The sequence below is a fragment of the Stomoxys calcitrans genome, chromosome 1 (assembly GCF_963082655.1).
Source record: "Stomoxys calcitrans chromosome 1, idStoCalc2.1, whole genome shotgun sequence".
NCBI lineage: Eukaryota > Metazoa > Arthropoda > Insecta > Diptera > Muscidae > Stomoxys > Stomoxys calcitrans.
In genome coordinates, this window is record NC_081552.1 from 185,046,303 (window position 1) to 185,063,951 (window position 17,649).

Consider the following 17,649-nt stretch of genomic DNA (forward strand, 5'->3'; position numbering starts at 1 on the left):
TTTATGGCCAAGTGTTTGAGGGACGACGCATCTCATAAACTCCCCTAAACCACTCATATATACCGACTATAGCAATATGTAGCTCAAATGTGGTTTTTGGGAGTAGAGTATAAATGTGATATCCACTTTTGGAGCAAAGGGTTTGGCTACTCCAATGCATCACCAAAACCAAAAGAATGAAGTACATTTATCATCCAAATATTTATAGGCGGACCCTCTCCAAACCCTATTTTCAAAAACTCCAGATCTCGGAGATGGGTGAGGCGATTTACGCGAAATTTAGTTTGTTTATAATAACTCAAAAACAGAAATTTGGTATACATAATTAAGGTGGGATGCGCCCCATCCCAAAGCCCGCCAAATGGAAATTTAAACCAATAATGACAATATTAGGCTCAAATGAAAGGTATTTGAGACTGGAGCACTAATCTGATACCTTCATACCGGACATATATAACGATCATAGCAATATAAGGCTCAATTGTAAGAAATTTTGGAGTAGAGCACCAATATGATATCCCAATTGAGGGGAAATATCTGAAAGGCCGTACCAGCACCGCCAAACAGGACTGTTTTCCGGACCGTGCCAATATAGGGCTCAGATAAAATTAAGAGAGTGAAAGAAGGCGCAGCGAAGCGGGCTCTGTCCAGCTAGTCTATATATATAAAAATGGCGTATAATGATCCTGTAGTCAAAATGGGGTACTAAATTTTTTGATATTTTTGAAGGAGGCGGACCCTCCCCCTTAACCTTATTTTCAGAAACGCCAGATTTTGGAGATGGGAGTTGCGATTTAAGCGAAATTTTGTGTGCTCTCGTACAGTAACCTAAAAACAAACATTTTATATCCAAACTTCGGATGGGTTACCTAGGGGTGCTGCTCGCCCCCAAAACTGACCAAATATATATAAACACCAATGACGACAATATGGGGTTTAAATGAAAGGTATTTAAGAGTAGAAAACGTGTCTGATACCCAATAGTGGGAGTAAGTGATTGGGGGACCACACCAGCCGCCAAAATACCCCTAAACCGGGCATATTTATCGACCATGGCAATATGGGTCTCAAATAAAAGGTATTTGAGAGTAGAATAAGAATCTGATATCAAATGTGAGACTAAGTGTTTGGGGGACCGCCTCCACCAAAACACCCTCTAAAGAGAACAAATTTACCAAGCATAGCATAATGGGGCTCAAATGAAAGGTCTTTGGGAGTATAGCACGAATCTAATATCAACATAACATTCGAGAGAAAGAGTCTATGAGACCACCCCACCCCCCAATTATGACGGCTTTGGTGACCATTGCAATATGGAGCTCAAATAAAAGGTATTTAAGAGAAGAACTCGAATTTGACATATATTTTCAGGGCCAAGTCACTCAGTGGCAATCCCATCCCCTAAACATCCCCCAAACCAGACAGGCTATTGAAATATGGTGCTCAAATGATAGATATTTTGGGGGTAGAGCACGAATCTGATATCAAAATTCGGGACCAACTGTTGGGAAAACGTTCCTGATATATTTTCAGGGCTAAGTGTTTGGGGACCACCCACTTCCCAATACACCCCTAAATGGGACATATTTATCAACCATGCCAATGTGGGGCTCAAATGAAAGGTTTTTGGGGAGTAAAGCACGAAATTGATACCCACTTTCGGGACCAATTTTCTGATGGTTAACCCATCCCCCAAAACATCCCACTAATTATTTACTGACCATCGCAATAAGCGGCTCAAAAAAAGGTATTTGGGAGTAAAATACGAATATGATATCCAAAAGTGGGAAAATGTATTTGGGGCACCGGCCCTTCCCCAAAACACTCTCCAAAGAGTACAATTTACCAACCCCGGCAATATTTACCGACCCTGGCCCAAATGAAAGGTATTTAAGATCAGAGAAAGAATTTGATAACCAATTTTGGGGTCAAGTGTTTGGGGGCCGCCTCATTTCATAAACTCACCTTAAACCAATGACAACATAGGGTTTAAATAAATGGTATTTGGGAGAAGAGCAAGATGCTGATGTCTTTTTCCGGACTAACTGGCTCGGGGACCCCCCCCGGGGAAGGTGCAGCGGAGCGGGCCTTTTCTTAGTATCTGTTTTAAGGTAAACAAAGGATAAAAGAATAGAACTTCTTTGCAATTTGAATTGAATGTTGGAGACCATAGTAGAAGTCATTATGTAAAATTTCAACCAAATCGAAAAAGAATTGCGCCCATGTTTGAAGGTCATAGGAGAAGCCGTTGTAAAAAATTTCAGCCAAATTGGATAATAATTGCACCCTCTAGAGGCTGAAGTCAAGATCCCAGATCGGTTTGTATGGTAGCTATATCAGGTTATAGACCGATTTGAAACATATTTAGCACGGTTGCTGGAGGTCATAACAAAACACTTCGTGCCAAATTTTCGCCAAAACGGATAAGAATTGCGCCCTCTAGTGGTTCAAAATCAAATGAAATCAAATAAAAATATTATAAAAATGCATTAACTAAAATACAATAAAAGCAAGTAAAATGCAATAAAAATACTTTTTTTTATAAAATGAACAACTAATAAAAAAAAAACAAAAAATATAGTGTAACATATTTTGTATTGATAAATGAAATAAGAAAAAATTAAACCTGATTAAAAATTAAGAAAAATAAACAAAAAAAAAAACAAAATTTTATTTCTTAAAAACCGCCAAATATCCCAAAAGTTGTCATGTGTCATGGTTGCTGACAAAACGCTTCAGCATATTGACATTCCCAGAAAAAATGCCTGCTAGTGGCAACACTGCACACCAAATGACAGCATAATACTCTCAAACGATGACGACGGCGAGCGAATACGGACTAAATAATAACAGTCACAATAAAACAACAGAAAGAGAAACGACCACGGAAGACGTAAAAGACGGAAATAAGAAGAGTGTGCTAGCATTTTCTACAATTGTTTAGATTGTCATTAAACGAAAGCGAGAAAGAAAAAAGAAAAGACTGCATAACCACTGAAGAGTTTCGTTTGTTAACTAAAAATTTCCAAAAAACTTATCTAAAAAGCAAAAAAAGATACGTCAGATATCCACAGCTAAAAACATACGGTGACATTCAAAACGCAATAGAAAATCAAAAAAAAAATATTTATATGCTAAAGCGAAATCGAAATCGAAATCATAAAAATACTTTGTCAAACTAGAAGAAAAACACAAACCAAACCAAATACAAACAAAATCTTAAAACACAAAAAAATACAAAACAACGCAGAGAACCTTGAAAAGCAAGCAATTTCAACCAAACAATGTTTTAAACCATAACAATTATTCACTTCCCTAAAAAACAAATTTCAAGTAAATTAACTTTTGCTGTGAAAATGCAGATAAGATTTTGCGAAATATCCACAATTTTATGGGTGATTTCACCGATTGCCACGGTGTTGAGGTGAGTGCCGCAACCATGAGATAGATGATTTGTGGGAAATAGAGACTATCTTCATAACATAGCAGATGGGGGTGGAGGTGAAGTAGCATGGTGTTTGCTTTGCTATACGGCGTTGTGGCTAAGACAATTCCAGTGATGTACAGAGAAGTCTTTACCATCACGTACGAGGCCAAAAATGTACTGCAGTCGTCGGCAATATCCATTTAACATCTTTTACTGAGCAAAGATGACTTTAAAAAGTACTAACAATTTTGTTTGTAAACAATAACAATTAGCATTGGACAAAATTCATTGGCCAAGCAACCTCATCCCTCGTAAAAAAAATGAACGCTTGCTTCTAAAGTAGTCATATTACATTACAGTATAGTACAGTGCCTGGCAATGATATTAAAACCGAAATGTTAAGTCAAGTCGTTTAATGTAAAAAACTTTAGAAATATTGGTATGAAGAGGTTAATTTGGTGATATTCATAGAAAAACGTAAGAAAGTTAATTTCATATCTTACCTCTAATTTATACAAGAGGAAGTGTGTGCTTTGTTTGGTTGTACTGTAAATACTCAAAAATAGCTGAACAGATTTTGATGAATGTTTAGAGAATCTAGAGTTTGGGAATACAATGCAAGTAGGATTCTTAAATTTTGTACCCACGACCGAATGATGGCAAATTCAAATTTGCCCATGAACATTTCATTAAGGAACAGTAGCAAACTTCTCACATATCAATGAGTGCTGTCCTTTTTATAGCCAAGTCGGAACGGCGCACCGTCTTGCCTCTTCATACATTCGTTGGCCAAAATTAGTTAGAGTTAATATGAAGCTTTTTGCACAGATGTACATTTGAGTGTTATATAGAAAAAAGTCCCCATGTCCCCGATCTCACGACTTGACTTTTTGAGCTCCAGAAGGTGGCAGTTATTATGCAATTTGGCTGAAATTTAGCACTTTATAACGAACCTCAAAAACTACCACATGTATGGACCAAATCGGTCAATAACCTGATATAGCTCCCGTATAAACCGATCTCCCGATTTAACTTCTTGATCCCTTAAAAGCAGTAATTTTTGTCCGATTTTGCATGTGGTGCTCCATTATGACTTCCAACAACTGTGCCAAAGGTGGTCCGCATCGGTCTATAACCTGATATAGCTCCCATATGAACTGATATCCCGATTTGACTTCTTGAGCCCTTGAAAACCGCAATTTTTTGTCCGATTTGGCTGAAATATTGCACTGTTGTTCCGTTATAACTTCTAACAGATGTCCCATATATGATCCAAATCGGTATATAACCTGATATAGCTCCCATATAAACCTATCTCCCGACCTGACTTCCTGAGCCCCTGGAAGCCGCAATTTTTGTCCGATTTGGCTGAAATTTTGCACGTGGTATTCCGTTTTAACTTTTAACAGGTGTACCAGGTATGGTCCAAATCGGTATATAACCTGATATAGCTCCCGTATAAACCGATCTCCTGATTTAACTTCTTGATCCCTTTAAAGCAGTAATTTTTGTCCGATTTGGCTGATATTTTGCATGTGATGCTTCGTAATAACTTTCAACAACTGTGCCAAGGGTGGTTCGAATCGGTCTTTAACCTGATATATTTAGTTCACATATAACCCGATCTCCGGATTTGACTTCTTGAGACACTGGAAGCTAAAATTTTTTCCGATTTGACTGAAATTTTGCGCAAAATATTTTGTTATGACGCTCAACAATTGTGCCAAGTACGGTCCGAATCGGTCTATAACCTGATATAGCTCCTATTGTATATAAACCGATATCCCGATTTGACTTCTTGAGCCCTTAAAAGCCGCATTTTTTGTCCTATTTGGCTGATATTTTGCATGTGGTGCTCCGCTATCACTTCCAACAACTGTGCCAAGGGCCGAATCGTATGTAACCTGATATAGTTCCCATATGAACTGATCTCCCGACTTGACTTCTTGAGCACTTGGAAGCCTCAATTTTCATGCGTTTTGGCGGAAATTCTGCATGTAGTGTATAGTCTTTCATCAACTGTGCCAAGTACGGTCCACATCGGTCTATAACAAGATATAGCTCCCATATTTTAGCAGAATCCATGGTGGTGGGTTCCCAAGTTTTGGCCCGGCCATACTTAGCACGCTTTTAATTGTTGTAGATTATTGTTCGAAAGGAGTCTTTAGCCCCCTTTTTACAAAAGGGCGGGAAAAATTCGTTTTTGTACCCACCACCATAGGATGGGGGTGTACTAATCTAGTCATTCCGTTTATAACACCTCGAAATATTGATCTGTGACCCCATAAAGTATATATTCTTGATCGTTTCGACATTCTGAGTCAATCTAGTCATGTCCGTTTGTCGATATCACGATGGCGGTCGAACGCGTAAAGCTAGCCGCTTGAAATTTTGCATATATACTTCTTATTTATGTAGGTCACTGTGGATTGCCACCCATCGGACATCGATTCAAAATTGGATATAAACCGATCCTCCGATTTGACTTTTTGGGCCCCTGGAAGCCTCAATTTGTATCCGATTCGGCTAAAGATATATCTTCCAATATCCATGCTAAGTATGATCTAAGTCGGTCTATAAACTGATATATAAACCATATAAACCGATTAACCAATATGATAATCTTGAGCCCCTAGAAGCCTCGATTTGGCTAAAATTTGATTTGGCTAAAATTTGGAATAGAGACTCAAGTTATGACTTCCAACATCCATGCCAAGTATGATCCGAATCGATCTATAAACAGATATAGCCCCCATATAAACCTATCCCCGGATTTTACGATACTTCTTGAGCCCTTAGAAGTCTCAATTTTTAATTCCGATTTAGCTGAAATTTAGAAAAAAGACTTCAGTTATGACTTTTAACGCCCATGCCAAGTATGATCCAAATCGGTCTATAAACAGATATAGGCCCCATAAAAACCGATTCTCGGATTTGGCTTCTTGAGCCTTTAGAACCCTCAATTTTCATAAGATTTGGCTGAAATTTATAACAAAGACTTGAGTAATGGCTTTCAACATCCATGACAAGTAAATTCGAATTGGTGTAAAAACTGATATAGTACCCATATAAACCGATCAACCGATTGGATTTTCTTGAGCCCCTAGAAGCCTCAATTTTCATCTGATTTGTCTAAAATTCGGAACAAAGACTTGAGTTATGACTTCCAACATCGATGTCAAGTGTGATACGAATATCCGATATGACCGCAATTGTTATCCGACTGACAGAAATTTTGCACGCAGTATTCTGACGAAATTATATGGGGACATACTAATTTCGTCATTCCGTTTGTTACTTACTTTACTTAAATTGGCTACGACAGAATATTTGTTCCACTAGCCGAACGTAGAATAGCGTTCCAAGCGCCTCGATCTTCTGCGCTCATTCCAAAATCTCTGGCACCAAGTTTCGAGGTGTCTCCCACAACTTGATCTTTCCATCGGGCTTTTGGTCTTCCCGGTTTGCGTGTACCACCGTGTTTTCCTTCAAAAGACTTCTTTGCTGGAGCTTCTTCATCCATTCTGACAACATTACCTAGCCAACGCAGTCGTTGTATTTTGATGCGTATAACTATGTTATCGTCGTCATACAGCTCGTGGTTTATACGTCGTCTATATTCTCCGTTTGTTACACCTCGAAATATTCGTCTAAGACCCTATAAATTATATATATTCTTGATCGCCATTACATTTTAAGTCGGTCTAGCCATGTCGTTTTTCGAAAGCACGGTAACTATCAAAAGAGCAAAGCTAGGCGCCTGTTATGGGCCAAATCGGTCCGCTTTTAGATCTAATTCCCCAATAAATCGATTTACCGAAAATACTTCGGGATATGTACAAAGTATGGTTTAAATCGGTCCAAAACCAGATATAGCTCCCATATGAAGCGATCTCCCGCACATACTTCTTGAGCCTTTAGAGGGCTCAATTTTTATCCGATTTGGCTTAAATTTTGCACAATGACCTCCAATAAATCTACGAAGTAAGGTTTCAATCGGTTCAAAACCTGATATAGCCGCCATATAACCCGATTTCCCGAATATACTTCTAGGCGCAATTTTTATCCAAACATAAAACAATTCCATGGGGATTGTCATGTCCTCCTTTTATGCTTTTTTAGTTTCTACCTCTAAAGAGAAATGCTCCAAAGAACTTGTTTTGCCTATAAAAGGATTCATGCAGGGTATAAAGATTTGGCACGGCCGAACTTAGCATGCATGCGATCTAGCCATGTCCGTCCGTCTGTCTGTTGAAATCACGCTACAGTCTTTAAAAATAGAGATATTGAGCTGAAACTTTGCACAGATTCTTTTTATTATATCAGACTATATCTTGATGTAGCCCCCATGTAGACCGATCTGCCGATTTAAGGTTTTAGGCCAATTAAAGCAACATTTAAAATCCGATTTCGCTGAAATTTGGCACAATGGTTTGCGTTAGGCTCCTCGACATTCGTGCTGAGTATTGCCAAGGTTGGGCTATATTTGGATATACAAAGCTGCCATATAGACTGATCACCCGATTTAGGGTCTTGGGCCCATAAAAGGCGCATTTATTACCCTTATTATTCGCTGAAATTTGTCACAAGGACCAATGTTTGGTTTTTCGACATACTTGGCCCATATAATTCCGATCGGTCTGTATTTGGATATAGATGTCATATATACCGATCTCCCGATTTAAGGTCTTTGGCTCATAAAAAGAGCATTTATTACCCGAGTTCGCCGAAATTTGGCACATGAAGCTGTGTTAGAGCCTTCAACATCAGTGCTTAATGTGGCCCCCATCGCTCTATATTTCGACATAGCTGCCATATAAACCGATTTCCAGATCTAAGGTGCATTTATTATCTGACAGTGATTTATGGAAGAATTTTCGATATCTATGCCCTATATGGTTCAGATCGGTCTATATTTGGATATAACTGCCATATATATACCGATCTCCAGTATAAGGTCTTGAGCCCATAAAAGGCGCATTTATTATCCGTTCCGTTCCTTTCCGACATCCGTGCCCTATACGGTTGAGATAGGTCTATATTTGGATATAGCTGTCATATTGATCAATATTCTGTTTCAACAACTTGAACAGTGGATTGTTTTTATTATACCACTCGACGTCCGTGCCGAGTATGGTCCAATTCGGTCCGTATTTCAATATAGCTGCAATGGGTTCATAAATCATGGAATTTTCTCCGGATTCGGAAACCTGGAAGGAAGGGAAGAGGTTTCCGATCGGATACTTGAGACGAATCTTGTGGTCGAGTACAAGGCACTCTTGCCAGCGGCACAGGGCTTTGTACTGGGTGCCGATCCATAATGGAGTAAGGGGAATGAAAGAGCAGACGATTTGGCAGTGAAGGTCAGAGAACTGCCATCGATAACTTGGTTAACCCGAAGCCTTTCGGGTCGACGCAATCCGATTTAAGGGCGTGGGCTACAAACGCCTACCGACTGTTTCGCTGTTCCACAGTGTTACATGCCACTGTCGAACAGCGAAACAGTCGGTAGGACGGAGAAAATCCTATGGGGTGATCCGGATCGTGAGAGAAGGAGGCTGTTATTGTAAGGAAGTAAGAAGGTCAGTATAGATTTTGGTGTCATAACGGGACACATAGGACTACGAGATCATTTATGCAATTACGGTGCGGTAAGTGATAGGATGTGTAGGGCATGTAGGGAAGATGATGAGACGTTGGAGCATTTCCTATGTCATTGCCCGGCTTTCGCGGCTAACAGACACCGGTACTTAGATGGGGACACGATACCAGACATGAACCAACTTAGGGGAGCGGTATGGAAAACAATAAAGGATTTTGTAAATATCACGGAATTCGTAACATAAAAATTTTCTTTTTCGAGGTTACTTTTTAGTTTTTTTTTAGAGTGCACAACAAGCCGATTACTAACTTAGATGTATGACTAAATTGGCAGAAGTTTTGTAAGTAAAGTGCACTTTTGAACGTGCCATTTTGCTACGACATCCAACAACTGTGCCAAATATGTTCCAAATCGCTTCATAACCTGATATATTCGGTTGCCCAAAAAGTAATTGCGGATTTTTTAAAAGAAAGTAAATGCATTTTTAATAAAACTTAGAATGAACTTTAATCAAATATACTTTTTTTACACTTTTTTTCTAAAGCAAGCTAAAAGTAACAGCTGATAACTGACAGAAGAAAGAATGCAATTACAGAGTCACAAGCTGTGAAAAAATTTGTCAACGCCGACTATATGAAAAATCCGCAATTACTTTTTGGGCAACCCAATAGTTCACTTATAAATCGATTTGACTTCATGGGCCTCTAGAGGGCGCAATTCTTTACCTATTTGGACAACAACTTGCCAGCTATGGTCCAAAGTGGTATTTAAATTGATATTATTCCCTTTGAAACCGATCTACCGAGTCTGATGATCTCGCAAAGCGAAACAGCTTTAAAAGAGACATTTTTCATGGCGGGAGATCTTACAAATGGCGCCAGCATTAGTGAGTAGAAAAATTGCAAATTTGGCGATTCAAGTTTAAGTGCTGTCCGATTCAAGTTTAAGTTCAATAACAAAGACCTCCTTTTTATGTCCGAGACCGAACGGCGAGCCACAGTGCGGCTTCGATGGAATACCTCACAAATGTCGCCAGGTGAAAACCACCGCCGAAAAACTTTTTCTGGGATTTGAACCCTGGCGTTCAGCGTCATTAGCGGACATGCTAACCTCTGCGCTAAGGTGGCCTCCAGTGCGCTGAATTTTTTTCTCTCCGGAATTGGAACACAGGCACCAAACTCGTAACTTCCAGATATTATAAGACTACTAAAGTAATCAAGTTTCTGGAATATAGCAAGGAACAGGACAAACTTCTCACATATCACTGAGTGCTGTTCGATTCAAGTGTAAGTTAAATGATAAGAGACCTGCTTTTTATAGCCGAGTCCGAACGGGGTCCCACAGAGCGACACCTCTTTTTGGAAAAAAATTACCTTACAAATGTCGCCAGCATTAGGAGTGGATTACCACCTTTGAACGTTTTTTTCTAATGTTCTTGCCAGGATTCGAAGCTAAGCGTTCAGCGTAATAGGCGAACATGATAACCTCTGTGCTACGGTTGCTTAATGGAATGTTGATGAGCAAAATTTGCATTATTTAAATATATCTTATATAAAGTTCATTTCGACAACATGAAGGTACGCTTCAGATTTTTACTATTATAACTTAGGAACTACATACTGTGTGTACTCACAGTGAACTAGAAAGCTATTAAGTTTGGTTGGCGATTAACTTTGCTAATTATCAGCAAAAAAACAAACTTTCATAACGTAAACAAAGACATGCATAATAAACCAAGTGTGACACACTTAAAGTTATTGATGATACAAATAAAATATTAAATGTCTTTGTTTAAAAATATATACACTCAAGCAAAAAGTCTTAGTTAGTTAGCTAAAATACAACAGAATTCATGTTAATAAGTTATTGAAATAATAATTTTGTTATAACCCAGTTATTGAAATAATAATTGTGTTATAACCCAAGAAATTCTGATAAATATGGATTCACAAATTTGAATGATTAATTCATAATGACCTATCTTTTCTACGGTAAACAGTACACAGAAAAAAAATCAGTTTCAATCACGAAATTAATTGGTTCAATTAACTTTTCAATTGAAATTGCTCCAATCACAAAAATATAAAATAATATCAATCAACGATTTTAAAGAAGTACCCGTAATTGAAACATTTCAATTAAAAAATTGCATATTCAATTAAAAAATGGTCGAAATTTTTTAAAAGAAATTTTTAATTAAGTTAATAATTGATACAATTAAAAATATGGTTGATTCGAAATGCATGCTAGGTTCGAGCAAATGCGAACGCAATCACTACACCCAAAGAAAATTATCAACATAAATCGAGTTGCTGAACAAGTGCGCTGGAAAATGTTTCTACTCGCTATAGTTCTCTGCTAGACTCATCATCTGACAACCAATTTTTCGCTACCCGCTGTTGGACCGTGACTCAGTACAGCCCTAGAGAATTGAACAACAAGCTTCTATCATACATGGCCCGAAGCCAGAGGGCTCAAGTCGTCTGATGTTCACACAAATTGTCCACAGGATAGCCGAAACTGCCTCGAAATCGAATCCAGGGTTTACAAGATTGTGAAGACCTCTGCTTGAAACTCATTCATCGCTAAACCCTTTCGGAAGACTATATGCCTCCCTAATTAGAGCTGACAAAATATCGATGGCACTATCGATACTTTGGATATTTTATTTTTTGACAGAATATCGATTGATAATTTTATGATGGATACTATCGCAAAAGTTAATTTTTTGCAAATCTAAAGATAAATAAGCAATCCGACACTGAATGTATTCATTATGATACATTGCGCCTATAAAGGGCGCAATTTTCATAACATCCCTGGCTTTCATAGGCAGGGGGCAATATTCGTCGCATAGCACTTAGCGAGTACAGATTGAACATATCGTCAGACACGAATTCTTTTAGCTTCTAAAAGAATTCGGGCAAATTTGGGATCTTAAGATCTAAAGAGATGGGACAGTAGGGAAACACTTGAGGGAGGTGTACTTTATTTTTGGTAGATATATTCAGCCCGTACTAAAAAACATGCATTATGGAGCATGATGGCATCGTGAGCTGTGATTTTTTGCGACTTTTCTTCTGAGTCCTGACATTGCCCTGCATGGGAGTGAGCGAGAATCCAGAAAAGAGAAAAGTGTCCATGTATTATCTGAAACCTTCTCCCCATTGAGCATGAATTTCATTAAGTTTTCGTCTCTGGAAAAAATCTCATTGAAATTTTGTCTTTAAAGAAAATTCTATCGAAAATTTTTCTTTAGAACAACTTCAATAAAATTTTGTCTATAAAATTTTCTTTGAATTATTATCTTAAAAATGTGCTTGAAATTTTGAGTTTAAAAAAAATGGTTTTTAAAAAGGATTTCATTGAAAAAGTTTTTAGAAAAATTGCATTAAAATTTTGTTTAAAAAAATCATTAACATATTGTGTGTTGGAAAAAATGCCATTAAAATTTGACCCGAGGCCATAGCGATAATGCAGTTGCTACAGTCTCGCAATCGTATCCTACTATTTCAAGCATGCCTGAATTTGGAACTTACCAAACTTTACGATGGTGCCTGAGAAGTTCAATAATTTTTTCATTAACCAGCTGGCACTATTTTCTTTACCTCTTACATACTACAACTCACGTTGGGCGCCACTTAATATTAAAAATGAGAATTTGCTCACGAATAATCCATTAAGGATACGGCAATGAGTGCCGTACGATTCAAGTAAATGTTAAGGTCAGCCAGTAGACGAGTTGACAGCGTGCTCGGATTACTAATGCGGTGGAAGAGGATTCAATGTCCAGAGGCCTGGTCTGTTGTTATGTCGTATCACAATGAACTAAAATATTCTCAGTAAGTCGGTTTAGAAAGTAGAGAGTAGACCGAGTTCGAATAGCGTAATGACTTAGTACTTGACAAATGTCGTCAGCAAGGCCTAACCACCGTTTAAATTTTCTTTAATATACTCGCCTGGATACGAACCCAGTTATTCAGAGACATAGCCTGTCATGGAAACTACGGAGGTCTCACCACTTACTTAATCACCACTACATTTAAATATTCCAATTATTGTTATACCCTCCACCATAGAATGGGGATATACTAATTTCGTCATTCCGTTTGGAACACATTGAAATATTCGTCCAAGACCCCATAAAGTATATATTCTTGATTGTCTCGACGTTCTTTGTCGATCTAGTCATGTCCGTCCGTCTGTCAAAAACGAGCTAACATTCGGAGGAATAAAGCTAGGCGCTTGAAATTTTGCACAAATATTTGTTATCAGTGTAGGTCGGTGTGGATTGTAAAATGGCGATATCGGTCTATGTTTTGATATAGCTGCACAATAAACCGATCTTGGATCTTGACTGCTAGAGCCCCATCATCCGATTTGGCTGAAATTTTGCACGAGCTGGTTTGTTATGACTTCCAACAACAGCGCCCAGTATGGTTCAAATCGTCGCATAACCTGATATAGCTACCATATAAACCGATCTTGGATCTTGACTTCTTGAGCCACTAGAGGGCGCAATTCTTATCCAATTTTGCTGAAATTTTGCATGAAGGGTTTTGTCGTCGTACGACTTCCAAGAACTGTGCTAAGTATGGTTCCAACCGGTCTATAACCTGATATAGCTGCCATAAAAACCGATCTTGGATTTTGAGCCACTAGAGGGCCCAATTCTCATTCGATTTGGCTGGAATTGTGCATGAAGTATTTTATTATGACTTAAAAAAACTGTGCTAAGTATGGTTCCAATCGGTACATAACCTGATATAGCTGCCATATAAACCTATCTGGGAAGTTGACTTTTTAAGCCTCTAGAAGGCACAATTCTTATCCGATTTGGCTTAAATTTTGTACAACGACTTATCCCATGACCTTTATCATACGTGTCCAATATGGTCTTTAGCCTGATACAGTTCTCATATAAACCGATCTCCCGATTATGCTTCTTGAGCTTCTACAAGGCGCAATTCTTAACCGAATGGACTGAAATATGACCCAATGACTTCTACTATGGTCTTCAACATTCAATTCATTTATGGTGCGAATCGGACTATGACTTGATTGATATAGCTCCAATAGCATAACAATTCTCAGCCATTATTCTTTGGTTGCCTAAAAAGACTTACCGCGCAAAGAACTCGACAAATGCGATCCGTGGTGGAGGGTATATAAGATTCGGCCCCCGGCTGAACTTAGCACGCTCTTAATTGTTTTTTATACCCTCCACCATAAGATGGGGGGTATACTAATTTCGTCATTCTGTTTGTAACTACTCGAAATATTCGTCTGAGACCCCATAAAGTATATATATTCTTGATCGTCGCGACATTTTATGTCGATCTAGCCATGTCCGTCCGTCCGTCCTTCCGTCCGTCCGTCTGTCTGTCGAAAGCACGCTAACTTCCGAAGGAGTAAAGCTAGCCGCTTGAAATTTTGCACAAATACTTCTTATTAGTGTAGGTCGGTTGGTATTGTAAATGGGCCATATCGGTCCATGTTTTGATACAGCTGCCATATAAACCGATCTTGGGTCTTGATTTCTTGAGCCTCTAGAGTGGGCAATTCTTATTCGATTGGAATGAAATTTTGCACGACGTGTTTTGCTATGATATCCAACAACTGTGCCAAGTATAGTTCAAATCGGTCCATAACCTGATATAGCTGCCATATAAACCGATCTTGGGTCTTGACTTCTTGAGCCTCTAGCGTGCGCAATTCTTGTCCGATCAGAATGAAATTTTGCACGACGTATTTTGTTACGATATCCAACAACTGTGTCAAGTATGGTTTAAATCGGTCCATAGCCTAATATAGCTGCCATATAAACCGATCTTGGGTCTTGACTTCTTGAGCCTCTAGAGTGCGCAATTTTTATCCGATTGAAATGAAATTTTGCACGACGTGTTTTGTTGTTATATCCAACAACTGTGCCAAGTATGGTTCAAATCGGTGCATAACCTGATATAGCTGCCATATAATCCGATCTTTGGTCTTGACTTCTTGAGCCTGTAGAGGGCGCAATTCTTATCCGATTAGAATGGAATTTCGCACGACGTATTTTGTTATGATACCCAACAATTGTGCCAAGAATGGTTTAAATCGGTCCATAACCTGATATAGCTGCCATATAAACCGATCTTGGGTCTTGACTTCTTGAGCCTCTAAAGGGCACAATTCTTATCCGATTTGAATGAATTTTTGCACGAAGTATTTCGTTATGATTTCCAACAACTGTGCCAAGTATGGTTGAAATCGGTCCATAACCTGATATAGCTGCCATATAAACAGATCTGGGGATTTGACTTCTTGAGCTTCTAGAGGGCGCAATTCCTATCCGATTTGGCTAAAATTTTGCTAACGTATTTTATTCTTACTTTAAACTACTGTGTCAAATAAGGTTCAAATCGGTTCATAACCTGATATAGCTGTCATATAAACCGATCTAAGATCTTGACTTCTTGAGCCTCTAGAAGTCGCATTTATTATCCGAATTGCCCGAAATTTTGTACGACGGATTCTCTCATGACCATCAACAAACGTGTTTATTATGGTCTGAATCGGTCTATAGCCCGATACAGACCCCATATAAATCATTCTCTCTATTTTACTTAATTGTGGTCCGAACCGGACCATATCTTGATATCGTTTTAATAGCAGAGCAACTCTTTTCTTATATCCTTTTTTGCCTAAGAAGAGATGCCGGGAAAAGAACTCGACAAATGCGATCCATTGTGGAGGGTATATAAGATTCGGCCCGGCCGAACTTAGCACGCTTTTACTTGTTTTTTTTTCATGTCTCTAAATTTTTAAACACCCAAATACCCTTTCTTTCTATTTCAGCCTATCTCTCACCAGCGATGAAATATCATCGGAGCTGATACGCAATGAGGACAATCTAAAACGCATTGAAGATATCAAACACAACATCTTCTTTTCGGATGAATTGAGCTCTTCGGAATATCACGATGATCTCGATATGGAAATGGGCATAGATGGCAATTACGAGTGGGATCTATTGATATTCACCCAACAATGGCCCGTCACCACCTGCTACCACTGGCGGGAGGAAGATAAGAACCATGCGTGTAAGCTACCCGCGGATAAGGAGTTCTGGACTGTCCATGGTTTGTGGCCTACTAAGAAGGGACATTTTGGCCCTTCGTTCTGTAATAAAACAGCAAAATTTGATATCCATCTCTTAGACGAGATCAAGGATCGTTTGAATCATTTTTGGCCCGACATTGATGGTGAATCGAAGGGAGATTGGCTGTGGAAACATGAATGGCTGAAACATGGCACTTGTGCAGCCGAGCTGGAGGAGTTGGACAACGAATTGAAATATTTCTCACAGGGCATTACATGGCGCGAAGGCTTTGAACTTTCTAAAATGTTAGACAGTGCTGGCATACATCCAGACTCCAATAATACAGTGGTGGCCATTCACACCGCCCTGCTAAATGGTTTGGGCAAAAATCCCTCCATACATTGCCTGTACGATAGTAAGACGGATATCAGCTATTTGGAGGAGATACGCATATGCTTCGATAAGGAACTCAATGCCACCGACTGTGACGGTGTCAAGCATGGTGATGCTGTATCCATTGATTACCCGGGCGGCACAGTCATAACCAATTGCCACATATCAAAGCCTGTACACTACCCCAGCCTGGTGCCGAATAAACGCCGGCAGGCAGAGAAGAAATGGAAATTCCCCATTGTGAATTTGTACAAACTTTTGCAATTCATTATGTGGTTCACCCTATGAGGCACAGGGCAAAGAGTTGACAAGGCAACCCATTCAGAGGCATTATTAACTAATTTGGCTATATCTATAAAGGCGTCTGTATGCATTACCCAATAGCAAATCCACATTGGCTCAAACCGCAAAAACTAATGAATGAACAAACAGCTAAAGAAATTTTATTTTTATATTTGAAAAATACAGAAAAACGAAGAAACTCATGGTGATGATGATGACGGCGTGTTACAAAGTGATTAAAGGGTGGGCTGAAGCTATACTCGTATTTATATACATATATTTTTTTCAATCATTTAAAAATTCTTCTATTTTAATCATTGATTCTACACAATTTATATTTACAACTGCATATATGGATATTGAAACAATTATGGGCAATAATTTTTTTTTTTTTGTAATTTTAACGATCGCTAGTATAACTTATTATGATGACTACAAGATCAAAAATATTTTATAAGTTGAAAATTTTTGAAAAAATTAAAGAATCGCAATTATCGCATAAAAGAGAAATTGAAATTGTTGTATTGTTTAAATTATTTTTAATAATCGAAATAGCAAACTTTCAATCAATAAAAAATTGACTTAAAAAAAAAACAAATCAAAACAACCACATATTTAAAGTCGTTCTTTATTTTCCAACCAGTAGCAAAATTAAGGTCAGTTATATACACTAGGGATCTAAAATTCCACTTTCCACTAATCGATTAATCGGCTTTTTGTTTAAAAAACGTCGAATAATCGACTTTGAAGACGAAGAGTCGGAAAAAGTCGAAAAGAAACAAAAAGCATCGAAAAATTAAAACAAATCGAAATGGATTTAGTTTCAAGTCGAGTTATGCCCCCGATGACTTCAACTTTTTA

At 38.4% G+C, this 17,649-nt stretch overlaps 1 protein-coding gene across 1 annotated transcript; it reads left to right on the plus strand.

Moving 5' to 3' along the window:
• The first annotated feature begins 2,837 nt into the window (after positions 1-2,837).
• LOC106090437 (ribonuclease Oy) lies at positions 2,838-17,402 on the plus strand. Its single transcript, XM_013256609.2, has 2 exons — positions 2,838-3,424; positions 15,870-17,402. Exons 1-2 carry the CDS (start codon positions 3,357-3,359, stop codon positions 16,792-16,794), a joined length of 993 nt encoding a protein of 330 aa, XP_013112063.2. The 5' UTR covers positions 2,838-3,356; the 3' UTR covers positions 16,795-17,402.
• Positions 17,403-17,649: the final 247 nt, after the last annotated feature.

What these genes read in the sequence shown, in the direction of transcription:
- LOC106090437 (XM_013256609.2), top strand. Translation starts at nt 3,357, where the DNA reads ATGCAGATAAGATTTTGCGAAATATCCACAATTTTATGGGTGATTTCA. An exon ending in CCGATTGCCACGGTGTTGAG is followed by an intron (nt 3,425 to 15,869) that starts GTGAGTGCCGCA and finishes TTTCTATTTCAG; the next exon opens with CCTATCTCTCACCAGCGATG.